Source organism: Oncorhynchus mykiss, chromosome 12, assembly GCF_057628025.1.
Source record: "Oncorhynchus mykiss isolate SJ-2025 chromosome 12, ASM5762802v1, whole genome shotgun sequence".
NCBI lineage: Eukaryota > Metazoa > Chordata > Actinopteri > Salmoniformes > Salmonidae > Oncorhynchus > Oncorhynchus mykiss.
Genome location: NC_143033.1, coordinates 70178101 through 70193495, shown reverse-complemented (window position 1 = coordinate 70193495; position 15395 = coordinate 70178101). Strand labels below are relative to the sequence as shown.

At 43.5% G+C, this 15395-nt stretch overlaps 1 protein-coding gene across 1 annotated transcript in view; it reads left to right on the top strand.

Moving 5' to 3' along the window:
• Positions 1-9431: 9431 nt before the first annotated feature.
• The window catches only part of LOC110538071 (neurabin-2), a 58294-nt gene continuing 52330 nt past the window's right edge, over positions 9432-15395 (top strand). Inside the window, exons 1-2 of the mRNA XM_036938112.2 lie at positions 9432-9696; positions 12419-13945. Coding sequence (XP_036794007.2) covers positions 12482-13945 — 1464 coding nt within the window. The 5' untranslated portion in view covers positions 9432-9696; positions 12419-12481. The remainder of the gene's footprint in view (positions 9697-12418; positions 13946-15395) is intronic.

Sequence of the window (15395 nt, the reverse complement as noted above, 5' to 3'; positions counted from 1 at the left end):
GAGTTGGCTTTACAAAGGGACCGATTGTCCACCCTGTTGTGTCAGCAGGCAGCAGCATAGTAGGCGCCTACCCCCAAATTCCGGAGGACTATAAGGGTTTTATTTAGTCAGTAAATTCCAACTTTTGGACTCACATTTCTCGGATATGCAACATCAATACTAAACACAAATAACAGCTTTTTTGACTAAATAATATAGTTCGGGTAGGCTAGTCTGTTTTGGTTTTCCTGCTTGTACTCAATTTTGTAGACGGAGTGGTGGCCTGGGGATGGGGTACGTAAAGATTTTGAGAGGGGGTGAAGATTCATGAAGGAATATTGTGAAATTGGATAATTCATTCCGTAAATGAATGCCCTTGTAATTTCGCTCTAGAAGGATCTTTATAACAATGTTATAATCATTGTTCAATAAAAGATAATTAGGTTATTTTTCTCCTATATTGTTGATATTCTCTATACCCTGTCTCAATCTGGACTTCATGTCAAGAAAAGTGTGACAACATGCAGGCACATCCACACACAAGCACACACGTAGCAACACACACGTTTGTTTTACTATCCTTGTGGGGACCAAATAATTGATTGAATTGATTGAAACCTAAACCTAAGCCCTAACCCTAATTATAACCCTAACTCTAATACCTAACCTTACCTAACTATAAACTTAATGGTAACCCTAACCCTAAATCTAACCCGTAAACCTAAAATAGCCTTTTCCATGGGGAGACTGGTGAAATGTCCCCAAATCACTGTGAGGATTTCTGGTCCCCATAAGGCTAGTAATACACACACACACACATGCACATGCACATGCACAAACACACACACACAGATCGTTAAAGCCACATTCTGTATGTAAAATTCCAGTCATTGGAATTGATGAGATTATTACTGTCTTGTTTTTATCACAAACCATGCTTGTTTTAGTAAGTTGTGTTGCTTTCATTACATGTCATGCACCAAGCCCAGATACTGTATATTGGCCATAGAAATGAAGTAGATCAACTATTTGCATTGCATGAATTTGCATTTGCTCTGTTGTTTCCATTTTTGTTAGTGACCAACTCTTTGATTCACGGTGGGCATATTGTTTTTGTGCCGTTTGTTTGTAGAGCACAGTTTTTTTATAATGTCAACAGAGGAAATTCTGCCATCTTGTGGAACCAGGTGGCTCGGGTCATATAGACTAGGCCTAGCGGCACTCTAAAAACAGTAGATGTATATATCCCCTGAGGCAGGTATTCCCAAACTGAGAATGGCGTTGCGCTAAATAAAAATGCGATTCACATAAAAACAAATACAAATACAAATCTTAATATTTTCAAACAGTCCATTTATGTTTTCCAATTGGGCTATACTGTACACTTGGGCGAGGTTTTTCTTCTCTCACCTGAGTAGCCTCGTTTCTCGTTTCACTGCCCGAAAAAAATGAAACCATCTAGCGTTCAGCGAAATAACAACACAACGTCAAATACAGGTAGCCCAGTCAAATAATGAACATCCAATCACATTAACCGTTACTCTCTCTCGTTGGAATTCCACTAACGGTCCGTATGTAGCCAAACTGTAGCTACTGCCAAAGTTGGTATCTGTACTGATGGCGCAAAAGCAAAGACAGGGAGACGTAGTGGAGTGGTAACGTGTGCAAGCAGTTGCTCCCGACGCCACTTGGGTACACTGCAGCATCCACCGAGAGGCTCTTGCAGCCAAGGGAATGCCTGACAGCTTGAAAGACGTTTTGGGCACTATTTATAAAAATACGGAAAAAATTAAGATATGAATAATCAAAAGATTTAAATGAATAGAATGAACTAATTAAATTAAATAATATAAGCCTAAATGCTCAAGCACACACACATTCGTTCTGACTGTCTGCTCAGACTAACAGCCTCACCTGTTGTTCCTGTCAATCAGACATGCAGTGTCAACCAATGAACCGAAGATGTGTGAGGGAGGGCCGAGCCAACTCACTCAAAGTCACACACTTAGCAGCCGAGTAGAGAGAGGAAGGACAGTTGTGAAAACAACAGCTGGAAAATGAGTTGGAAGCACAGTAGCATTGGGATGCATTTGAACAATGTAGACAATGTTAGAGCACAGTGTAGAATTTGCCAAAACAAAATCTCATATGAAGCCAGTTCTACGCACAACCTACACCGGCATATGCGAACTGTGCACCCAACTGTGAAGCTAGCTGTAGCGGAGCTTGGAGAAAGTAGGCCTACTCCGCGACCCACAGCATGGACCAGTTTATACCAAAGTCCATGTCTGTAGCAAAACAAGGCCAAATTGATATTGCATTGGCTAAAATGATTGCCACTGATTTCCAGCCATTTTCGATCGTGGAGGACAGAGGTTTTAGAAATTATAGCAATAGTCTACATCCAATGTACACAGTTCCAAGCAGGAAAACCCTTTCAAAATCACTTATTCCACAACTGTATGAGAGCACACAGGCTTCAGCGCTGGAAAGAGTCCAAAAAGCTACTGCAGTTTACCTTACCACTGACTGCTGGACATCAAGGGTAACCACTTCTTACATATCGGTTACATGTCACTTCATTGAAGATTTTTCGATGTCTAGCTGTCTTCTGGACTGCTTTGAGTTCTGGACTGCTTTTGAGCAAGTAGATGGAAAAGTGGTCTGTTGTGTTAGCGACAATGCAGCTATATACATTATATATGTACATGAGCAGTAGATGAGAATGTAGTATCAGTAGACAAAACATGAACCTGAACTAATAAGTTACTGTTCTCTCTTTTCAGCTATGTGACAGCCTCAAAAATGATACTCCTGTGTAAGGCTCTGCGGCGAATCACAGCCAGCCGCCAGAGAGAAGCAAATGTAACCACAGGACAAGTGACAGAGTTGATGGACACCCTATGCTCATCAATGGACAGAAAGTTCCACAGAATGGAATATAATCACGTGCTATCAGAAACCGCTTCACTTGACCCCAGGTTTAAGAAGTTAGCCTTCAGTGATGCCAGAGCGATTGATGAGGCTCTTCAAAGAATAACCTCAGCAGCAGGGAGGGACATCCCCAGCAGTCAGCTGGCTCAGGCACCAGGGCAACAGGAAGAAGAGAAATCAGATGGAGCAGAATCACCAGCAGTAGTGCCACAAACGTCTGCTGTTTAAATGCTGTTTGATGAGAGAGTAACTGGGGATGCAGCACGAAGGAATCCCTCAGCAGATGCCATAATGGATGCCTCCTGCATTATCTGCAGATCCTCTGAGCTTGTGGAAGAACAAGACCTCTGTCTACCCACGGCTTACTAAAGGCATGACAGAGATACTCATAGTGCATAGTGGCCTCTGAAAGGGTCTTCTCGAAAACGGGACAAATAATTACTGAGAGAAGAAACCGCATCAGCCCCTCGAAAGTGAGGCAGCTTGCATTTCTGAATGCAAATCTCTCATAAAAGCAAAATATGGTCAGCATTGCTGTGTGATGCTGGTTATAACATGGCAATAAAGGAGAGGAAAGAGGGAACAGATTCATGTTTTAAGTGGGATGCTGCAGTTTTGCACATTGTTATTTATTCTTCTTTGATATGGTGCAATATTCTATTCTGCTGTTCAGATTGTATTCGTTTTGTATTGTTAGATTTATATGCAGTTTGTTTATGTACATTAAAAAGTTATACTTTAAATGCAAATGTTTAATAGCATTCTTTTTCATAACCAAATGTATTTAACAATGGATTGGTTTGTTAAGGGAGAGTATGATTTCATTTAATAATTTAATTAGAATTGTTTTAACGCCAATCATAGTCAAACTATCGCAAACTGTTTGACTTGAAAAAATACAAAACATACATTTTTTAAAGAGCTGTTTGGGAGCCAAAAGAGCCAAAAGAGCCGGCTCTTTTTGGTGAGCTGAGCCGAACGAGCCGGCTCAGTGAAAAAAGCTGGAATGCCCATCACTATTACTGACCATCATTTTCACGTCTGACCGCTTGTTTGATGACGAGTTTCTCACACGACTGGCCTCTGGGTGATGTTTTTTCTTGACTGAATGATCTGAATCTAGGATTACATGAACTCTCCGCAACTATATTCAATGTGCGGGACAAAATTGAGGCTATGATAAAGAAATTGGAGCTCTTCTCTGTCTGCATTAACAAGGAACACACAGGTCCTTCCATCATTGTATGATTTTTTGTGTGCAAATGAACTCAAGCCTACGGACAATGTCAAATGTGATATAGCGAAGCACTTGAGTGAGTTGGATGCGCAATTACACAGGTACCTCACTGAAACGGATGACACAAACAACTGGATTCGTTTTCCCTTTCATGCCCTGCCTCCAGTCCACTTAGCGACATCTGAACAAGAAAGCCTCATCGAAATTGCAACAAGCGGTTCTGTGAATTGCAGAGTATCCCGCCTTGTCAAATCGCGCTGTTAAGACACTGATGCCCTTTGCAACCACGTACCTATGTGAGAGTAGATTCTCGGCCCTTAATAGCATGACAACTAAATACAGGCACAGACTGTGTGTGGAAAATTATTTAAGACTGAGACTCTCTCCTATACAACCCAATATTGAGTTATGTGCATCCTTTCAAGCACACCCTTCTCATTAACCTGTGGTGAGTTATTCACAATTTTCAATTAACATTAAGGTTTTATATGTAAGAAGGGATATTCATGAGCTAAATAATATATTATTATAATATTATTATTTGTGCCCTGGTCCTATAAGAGCTCTTTGTCACCTCCCACAAGCCGGGTTGTGACAAAAACTCACACTCATTCTTATGTTTAATAAATATATCGTAGTGGCAGGCTTACAATGATGGCAAAAACAACATTTGAGAGTGCGCTGACCCTGGTGCTAGAGGGGTTACGCAGCTGGACGTTGAATGTTTGAAGGGGTAGGGGCATATGAACAGTTTGGGAACCACTGCCCTGAGGCAATAGAAAGCAAAGCTAAAGGAATAGAACGAATGGAGACTTCTAGTCTTGGGAGGGACTTAAATTGGGGAAAGATTAACTTCATGCAAAAGTCTCTGCGATATCGCAGCGCAATTTACCAATATAACTTCCAGACCCTACTGGATAGGCTGTTGATACCTAGCACTACCGGGCATGCTGTCGGCTTGCTAGCAACCACATGACGAGCCACGCTGGACAATGCTAGCGTGGCTTGGCAAAGCATCGCTGCTTGTGGATCACAGCCGTGAGATTAAACGTATTGTAATGAAACAGGCAGGGAGCAGGCCTCGAACTCTCGAACTACTAAACCCGAAGTCCAGCGCGCTATCGACTGTGCCCCAAAAAGCATGCTCAAGTGGCAGAGTCGATATCCGCGCGTATAAACCCAGGGTCATTACAGTATTTTGGCGTGATGCCTGACAAAATGTGCACCACCACCGCCCGCAGTCGCTATTGAGTCCCTTTGGCTGTCTGTCACATGCATCACATGTTGCCTGGGGAGGCTCCAGTCGTTCACCACAGTGAGTCTCCAGATAGAGAGAGACAACAGGCAGCACAAATGTGGGTCATTACTGCGGTGTGTGTGTGTCTGTGCAGCCACATGACCACAGGCAGGGGAGGCGTTGCCATGGAGACTCCACCACAGTTGTGTGTGTGTGTGTGTGTGTGTGTGTGTGTGTGTGTGTGTGTGTGTGTGTGTGTGTGTGTGTGTGTGTGTGTGTGTGTGTGTGTGTGTGTGTGTGAGGGCCGCACTCGAGTTGAGAGATTCAAGGCCTCAGCTGCAATGAATCTCCCTGAGAACTAGTGCCTGCTGTGAGCCAACCTGCTGCAGGTACAGTGGTCTGGACCCTACATCATTTGGTTCTGGTGGCACTTGGCTGCAGCATGCTGCTTGTAACACCACCAGAGGTGTGGCTTTGAATCTTGAATGGGGCCACATATACAGAATATGTTTGATAAAACAACTCGCTTTGCAGCTAAATACTCATTTTATTATACAATGTGGATGTGGATATTCGAGGATGTTACAAATAAATCATTTAAGCCCATCAATATTAATAATAATGTGCATTTTCTCACAGACTCACACTGTAGGAACACAGTTCTCTTTTGTTATCCAAGCTGGAGAAGAGTAGGGGTGTGAGGTTTGTTGCTCTGCCATCTGCTGGCTACATATGGTCAGTAGAAATGCATCTTTACATTTGAGTAGGTTGAAGATAACAATATTGCCACTACCTGTATTTACTGTTACCACTAGTCCTATTATCAATAGGTAGGAATGATACAAGTCATCTTTAATATGTTCATGGTATATAGTGAATGTGCTGATATGTAGGGATATATAGGGTTCCGTCAAGGCAACATCACTTACCATCCCGCCTCTTCTCTCTGCAGTAAGTCTGCAGTGTTGAGTCATTGGTTTAGACAGCTGGGGCTGCATCCCAAATGTCACACTATCCCCTAAATAGTGCACTTCTTTTGCCAGAGCCCTATGGGCCATGTTCAAAAGTAGTGTGCTATGTCGGGAATAGGGTGCCATTTGAGACTTTCCTCTGCTGTGTTGACCCATGGTTAACCCCAAAGGATGATAATTCTGCCACTGCACGTTAGAACCTGGTGGTAGAGGGAAATGATCTCTCTCCGTGGAGACTAGACAGATGGAATCCCACTATAAACTGTAAGGTAAAAACAAATGTACACACAGATATTTTAGAACATGGTTTCCTCACCATGTCCTCTGTGCCCATCAGGTCTGTTAATGGAGTGTTTTATATGCCCAAGGACCATTGTGGTGACACTGACAGGAGGAACCACCTAACCTTAACCGAACAGAAAGAAAGGCAAGGGCAACACGTATAAGAGGCTAGGGAAAGACTGAACATGAAGACGGTGTTTGTTCTTTAAATAAACAACACAAAAGGAATACAAAATAATGACACTTTTGCAATGCCTTTATAATTCAGTATATAGCCTATGGTATTCTTTCTATAGAGGGCGAGTGAGCAAATCACATGGGTATGAGCCTATAAAAAGAAGCCTATAATTTAATATCTTAAAAAATATCTTTAACATGCCACTTTCCACCTGAGGTGCCCAGAGAATGGTGGCAAAGTGTCTCTAAGTGCAAAAATGATGACTCTATCAATTTACAAAACATAAAACAATGGCATCCCTCATAGAATACAAGTTTCCCTCTAATCCTGCATGTTATTGTCATGTTCAGTGGGATAGGCTTGCATTTTAAGAGATGGCTTGGTTTATTCCCTATTTGTCATTCATTTTTTTCCAGGTTAGTCTCATTGAGATAAAAATCATTTTTTTTCTAGAGAGACCTTCATTTATATACATGTCTACCATGTATATTCGGCTTTCCAGTCCATATGTGCAACTAGCCTAGTAGTAACCTACACACGTTGGATAAAATACGCTATCTAGAACCCAAAAGGGTTTCCCCAGAGGATTCTACATGGGACCCAAAAGAGTTCTACCTCGAACCAAAAAGGGCTGGTAATTAACAACGTCATGCTCCCTGATGTGGTCAGTGGGATAGGCTACTATAAGACATCTTTATGTCAAGAGGTCATTTGTTTGTAGAACAACTGAACAAAAATACAAACTGAGCAAAAATATAAACGCAACACGTAAAGTGTTGGTTCCATGTTTCATGAGCTGAAATAAAAGATCCCAGATATGTTCCGTTTGTACAAAAAAGCTTATTTCTCTCAAATGTTGTGCACAAATTTGTTCACGTCCCTGTTAGTGAGCATTTATCCTTTGCCAAGATAATCCATCCACCTGACAGGTATGACATATCAAGAAACTGATTAAAACGCATGATAATTATGCAGGTGCACCTTGGGGCTGGGGACAATAAAAGGCCACTCTAGAATGTGCAGTTTTTTCACAGAACAAAATGCCACAGATGTATCAAGTTTTGAGAGAGCGTGCAATTGGCATGCTGAATGTCCACCAGAGCTGTTGCTAGATAATGTAATGTTAATTTCTCTATCAAAAGCCGCCTACTACATAATTTTTGACAATTTGGCAGTATGTCCAACCGTCCTCACAACCACAGATGACGTGTAACCAAGCCATCCCAGGACCTCCATATCTGGCTTCTTTACATGCGGGATCGTCTGAGACTAGCCACACGGACAGCGGATGAAACTGAGGAGTATTTCTGTCTGTAATAAAGCACTTTTGTGTGGAAAAAAACTAATTCTGATTGTCTGGGCCTAGCTCCCCAGTGGGTGGGCCTATGCATTCCCAGGCCCACCCATGGCTGCGCTCCTGCCCAGTCATGAGAAATCCATAGATTAGGGCTTAATCTAACTTAATTTAAATTATTTCAGTTGACTGATTAAAATCGTTGAAATTGTTGGATGTTGCATTCATATTTGTGTTCAGTATACATTGATAAAGGAAATGTAAACACTTTTAGACAACATATGTTTAATGTAATGAAAAGGCACTATAATGCCTGTAGCCTATCTGATAAACTCGACAAGGATCTCATCTAGATTAGGCATTCTTAAACCCCCTAAACCCATAAACGATAAAGAGATTTTTTTTTTTTTTGTAATCTATGAATAACTGTATTAGGCTCAAGAGAAATCCTATTTGTCCCTGCATTTAAAGAGCAACTGCCCGTGGCAAATGGTGTTTGCTTGGAAGTGGGACATTCTGCAAAGGATTGTTTCAATTTTTACCACAAACCAAGAACAGAAACTCGTCACACTTATCACCATCGCGATAAACGATCTAACAAAACCTCATTGGGTTTGGATAATCCTATGATGAAGTGTCAAAAGGAAACTGGTGTCATTTGGAGGTTCCACTGGCTGTTGTTACACTGCGGTGCACTGTACACACAGACAAATAGTAAAACAGGCCTAGCATACCACCCCGTCAAAAATAGTTAATCGTGTTTTTGGAAGATGTTGTGATGGCTTTTGAATCGTGAGCATTAACCATTGTTCTTCTTGTGTCTTCACAGATTAAACTCACGAGGTCGCTGCCGACTCACACATTTTTGTTCCATTCCAAGGAACAGCCTAACAATGTAACAACCACTACCACTTCGATATATATATTTTACTGTTCATTATATTACATTTTTTAATTATGTGTGTAACATTTCATTGAGCTATACTTTTACTTAATGTATTTCAGATCGAGCTAAGTGTAACAGCTTTTGGCGTTTGGTCACCAGTCGGTCTAATGGTTTTGGGCTATAATGGGCTATACACGCAAATACAATGTCATTTGTAATTATTTGGGTGCTGAAATTAGTAATTTGTATAAAAACGTAATTTTATGTGACGTTTAATCGGCTATAAACCCATAGGTCTAGCAGCCGGTTCAGTGGGATAATAAATCATCTATAGGCCTGTTCGATTATTGGCCCGAATGTATTGTAGCCAATAGCCCTACGAGAGGCATGTCTTTTGCAAGATAAATTAGGGGGGAATCTTCAAGTCTATTTTGTTTTGCTCTACATCAAGGGTTAAAGTTGTCTGTGATGCCATATGCTGTTGGTGGTGAGGAGGGGGAGGTTGGAGAGAGAGAGAGAGAGAGAGAGAGAGAGAGAGAGAGAGAGAGAGAGAGAGAGGGAGAGAGAGAGAGAGAGAGAGAACGAGCAAAGGCATCAGTTCGCTACGCTCGCAAGGGAATCAGAAGCGAAAACAGAACGTGGACACAATGGATTCTATAATAGACGGATTGTAACTTGAACGAAACACTGTGAGCAAGGTACGGTAACCAAGCCTAGTAAAGATGTAACGACATTACATGTTTTTGCTTTTATCTTGCTCTTGTAGAGAAAATAACTGCTATTCCAACTGCAGAAGATGCAGGAAGCGATGTACAGCCATCATGCAAGCGAGGTGTTCGAGGCCCTTAATTTCCGCAGGGTCCTAATGTTTTTGACAACACGGCGTTTTGACGGACGCACATAGGGTATTGTCGGGGATGTTTCATGAAAGTGTATTCCACAATACATGTCCTGTATATATATATAGTTTGTTGAGCGTGCTAGCGTTTATAGCGAACAGACTAAACTATAGCGCTCCGTAATCCTAACTGACTGTCTGCCTGGTAGTCTATTAGTCACAACAAAAACCTATCATAACATGACATGTGTTTATTTTAGATGCTCCGTTGCACATCAGACACACGTTGCTACATTTTACAGACCACCTATTTGGAACGTGTCGTTTCCTGATACAATGTATCGTACGATTGTTGGACTGTAGCTGAGAAAATGTCTATTTTGTGTCAAAAATTGCGGAATGGTCTATACGCTGAGAAGATGAGTCACTGACAAAATAGCGTGCTCCATGACTAAAGAATTTAGGGTAGATTGTGTTCGTGTTTTGTAGAGGATGTCCTTTGTGCTGTCTGCATAGGCTGTTGCAATAGCTTATTCCATTCATTGAAATGGCACTGATCAAATGCGGATATATGGATTCTCTGTCCGATTTCAATTAGGCCCAATGTTGGATAGATTCTCATCAAAGGCATTATGTATATCATATTTAAATCCAACTGACATCATACATGACATGTAGACTACATCCGTTTACATACAATAGGCCTATGTGTAGTGGTAGCAGGATACTGTGCTTTCTTTGTAAATACAATTAGAACGTTCATGGGATAAGGTGTCGCCATGGTAATATACGATAACAGGAAACTGGATCAATACAGTGCTGCTGATTTGAAGAATAAAGGCATTGTGGCAGGTATTTGCATAATTATGGTCCAGCCTGGTATGTTGTACGTGATTTTCAACAACATTTAGGCATATTTAGTCTATTACATGGTCTGAGTGCGGCAGGGTAGACTAGTGGTTAGAGCGTTGAACTAGTAACCAAAAGTTTGCAAGATTGAATCCCTGAGCTGACAAGGTAAAAACCTGTCGTTCTGCCCCTGAACAAGGCAGTTAACCCACTGTTCCTAGGCCATCATTGAAAATAAGAATTTGTTCTTAACTGACTTGCCTAGTTAAATAAATAAAAATATAAACAAAAGTATATGGACATCCTTTCAAATGAGTGGATTTGGCTATTTCAGCGACACCTGTTGGTGAAATGTGTATAAAATTGAGCACACAACCATTGGCAGATACATGGCCTTACTGAAGAGCTCAGTGACTTTCAACATGGCACTGTGATAGGATGCCACCTTTACAACAAGTCAGTTTGTCAAATTTCTGCCCTGCTAGAGCTGCCCCGGTCAACTGTAGGTCCTGTTATTGGGAAGTGTCTAGGAGCAACATTGGCTCAGCCATAAAGTGGTAGGCCACACAAGCCCACAGAACAGGACTGCAGAGTGCTAAAGCGCATAACGTGTAAAAATCGCCTGTCCTTTGTTGCAACACTCACTACCGAGTTCCAAACTGCCACTGGAAGCAACGCAAAAAATCTTAACGCTACAACACACAATTTACCTTCTAAACAATTCTGTGTTTCCAACTTTATGGCAACAGTTTGGGGAAGGCCCTTTCCAATTGCAGCATGACAATGCCCATGTGCACAAAGTGAGGTCCGTAGAGAAATGGTTTGTCAGGATCGCTGTGTAAAAACTTGACTGCCTGCACAGAGCCCTGACCTCAACTCCATATAACACATTTGGGATGAATTGGAACGCCGACTGTGAGACAAGCCTAATCGCCCAACATCAGTGCCCGAGCTCACTAATGCTCTTGTGGCTGAATGGAAGCAAGTGCCCACAGCAAAGTTCCAACATCTAGTGGAAAGCCTTCCCAGAAGACTACTGTTGGTTATATACTGTATTTGAGTGACCGTAAAGACATTGGATTTGTAGTCCTCTCTCAAACAGACTCATGGCTCTGATTACATGAATGAGGATTATTGTTATACAGTTAGCTTTAAGACCCTGTGGTGTCTTTCTACTTTGCAGCAGCTTTTGCTGTCGGTGGTGAGACCAGAAATCTTGAGGCAGCTGAGAGAAATCCTAGCGATCAAAATGATATAATGACTAAGGGATACAGCACAAGCAATCCGTCACAAGTTGAACTTCTGCCAGGCCTACTCCAATTTGCTATCTGTGTGTTATTGTTGTAAACCCTAGACTAGTCATATCATATTTATCTCATATCATTCACTGCAGTTCTCCTTTCTAAGTGTAGGTGAATAGGTAGGTTACAGCCTGGGGCGTTGCAAATCTCCTATTTACATCAGCACAAACTTCCCTCACACCCACGTGTGTAGCTTTCTATTTTTTTTCTCTCTTGGATTTCTCTAACTTGCTCCTTTTCAAGCTTCTATCCATCCTTCCCTTCCTTTCTTGTGTGCAAGATCTCTATCTATCTTCCTTTCATTTTCACTAACCCACTGTCTCTTCCCCACTATCACTCAATGCGGTTATTGCATTTGTGTCTGTCTACCTTATGTGGCAGGCAGACTCCCTCAGGTGAAATTGAGTGGTTTTGTTTGTTTTTCTCATCCAGGGGGAGGAAGACAGAGGAGCTATGCTGTTACTTCCAAGTCTCAGTGGCTCAGTTTGATTAACCATGATGAAGACTGAACCCCCATCGGCGGGCAGTGCCAGCTCCACCCTCCGGAGCCCGTCCCCCCACAGGAACGCCTATGAGGCGGGCATCCAGGCTCTGAAGCAGGCCCACGACGCCCTGAATAATGCCGCCAATGGGGACGATGCTGCCAAGGATGGAAAGCCGCCACGGCCTACCGGCAGGGGCCGCCGGCAGTACGGCTCCAATGTCCACCGCATCAAGAACATGTTCATGCAGATGCAGTCGCCTGGCGATGAGGATGACCCGTCCAAGGCCAATGACCAGGCGGTGCGGCTGTCCCTGCCCAGGGCCAGCAGCCTCAATGAGGACGTGAACCACAGCGCCCTGCTCAAGCTGGGCGCCACTGTCTCCGAGCGCGTCAACCGCTTCGACCCCAAGGGCGGCGAAGTCGGCGGGTCCCGAGGGGCTTCAGCGGGATACTCCAAGCTGCAGGAGACGAGGAAGATCTTCGAGCAGCGCCAGCTGCAGGAGAAGCAGTCGGCCACCAACCGCATCCTGCTCAAGAAGGAGCGTCCGGTTTCATCCGCGGTCCAGGACAGTCGGCTGGATGTGGTAGTGCGCTTCAATGGCAGCACTGAGTCTCTGGACTGCCTGGATATGGTAGGGGGAGCCGGTGAGGCGGTGTCGCCCACCGTTAGCCAGCTAAGCGCTGTCTTCGAGAAGGGTGACCTGAGGAACAACCTGAACCGGCCCTCCTCCACGTCCCCATTGCCCTCCCGAGGAGAAAGCCCCACTCCGGCGAAAACAGCGGAATGCCTCAACTCCAAAATCATCGCCAGGAAGGTGCAAGTCTTGCCCCCAGGAAGTCAGGGGGATGGGAGCAGCCAACCCTTGGACCAGGAGGCTTCCCCCAGAAGCCCCAGGAACAGAGCAGCTCCCCAAAACGACAACGGCTCCTCAGGAAGTCCACAAACAGGGGACAGGACCTCTTCTGCTTCTACCGAAGCCAAGCCTGAGAGGGAGAGAGGGAAGGAAGCCAGGGGCTCAAGTACCGGGGGCGAGCCTGGCAGGGAACCAATACCCAGGGACCAAGAGGACTCCTCCGCACCCGAGGCAGGAAGCCGGCTGGTGCAGGCCGAGATCCACGCCTCACTGGAAAATGGAGAGGCCTCTGGGGGCCCCAGTGACATGGTAGGGCGGCAGGAGGGAGAGAGGGGCCACAGGGAGGAGCCAGGGGAAGGGCCCCAATGTGAGGGACAGAAAGAGGATGGCCTGGAGGAGGAGTCTCGTAAGGATGATTACTCGGAGGGCGACCTGGTGGACATCAGCGCATACAGCGGCATCGGAGAGGACTCCGGCGGCAGCCAGCTGGATGAGGATGAGGAGGAGGAAGATGAGCCCTACGAGCCAGAGTCGAGCTGCTCTGAGATCCCGGGACTGCCTGCTGAGGAGGAAGCACCGCCGGAGAACAGGAAGATCTGCTTTAGCACTGGACCGATAAAGGTGAGTCTCTGGTTCAGGTGGGCAGAAATGAGGAACAGTTTATCAGGAGATAAGGGAAGAGACTGGTCTGAAGTGGAGATCAGAAGCTATCTAGTGGCAGACTATTATTTTTACCCTTAGGCGTAGTACTTCGTTTTATTTTTTGTTTTACAGTAGTATTCAGAAGACTAAGCTCTATGACTCATTTGTGTAGAAGTTATAATAGTTGTTTGTTGACGCTACCACACAGTTTACATTGGCCCACGCCTCTACACGTTTTACACATTTGAATGACTTTGCATTTCCTGTATTGGTGAAAACATCTTGTGAAAGCCTGTGCAAAGATCAGCATCCACATACTTCCTTCCACCTTCAAATCAAATGTTATTATTAGTCACATGCTTTGCAAACAACAGGTGTGTACTAACAGTGAAATGCTTACTTAGGGGCCCTTTCCAACAATGCAGAGAGAAAGAAAATAGAGAAATAATCGAAAAGTAAAACATGTAATGATAGATACACAATGATCAACCATAAATTGGCTATAAGGGGTACCAGTACCGAGTGGATGTGCAGGGGTACGAGGTAATTGAGGTAGATATGTACATATAACTAGGAATAAAGTAACAGATAAAAACAGTAGCAGCAGTGTATGTGATGAGTCTAAATAGTTAATGCAGATAGTCCGGGTAACTATTTGGGTTAACTATTTAATTAACCTTTTAAGAGGTGATCAAGTTACATTTGAAACTCTCTACTAGTGTTTGCCAGGTAAGTATCTTATAACTAACTGTAGGTTTACCTATCTAAGATGTGCCAAATACATTCTCTCCAGCTCAGGGCTCCAGCTATGCATTTGGTTTGTTAACTTTCTAGATAGGTTGCGAGATCAAGCTTCTCGGTTAGAGCAGAGACAATCAATCCCCTGGATCAAGATCCCTGCTGTCTAGTATTTGTTTTGTGCGTGCAACCTTTTTGAGATAATTGTACAACCTCATGACCTGTGGTGTCTTTGTCCTTGCAATTAGTTTAATGTTATCATGCGCTTGTTAGCATTTAGCTAGTGTTCGCTATGTGAATTTGCCATGTTTTTTTTTTGCATTTATTTTTTTTCAATCATTCAATTGTGTGCACTGCCGGTATAACCATATACCCCGGTATGGTACAGAAACGGTATGAAAATCTGGATACTTCCCAACTCTTCTACGGAGTGCTTCAGAGATAGAAGCTAATAGCTAGGTTTTGACTTCTGGATATCAGGCCCACTTATTGGTTTAGCTGTTTCAACACAGCAGCTTCAGCGTGTGTTTACTGCAGAACACATTTAGCACTACTGTGTGAGCTGCTCTATGTATGACTAAGTGACTGACAACGTGTGAAATCTCTTTTTGGCGTGGTCAGCATTCATTAGTTTGCTTGACACTGAGGGCCTACTCAGTAGTCCTGACAGCAAGATAGACTTGTTCCACCT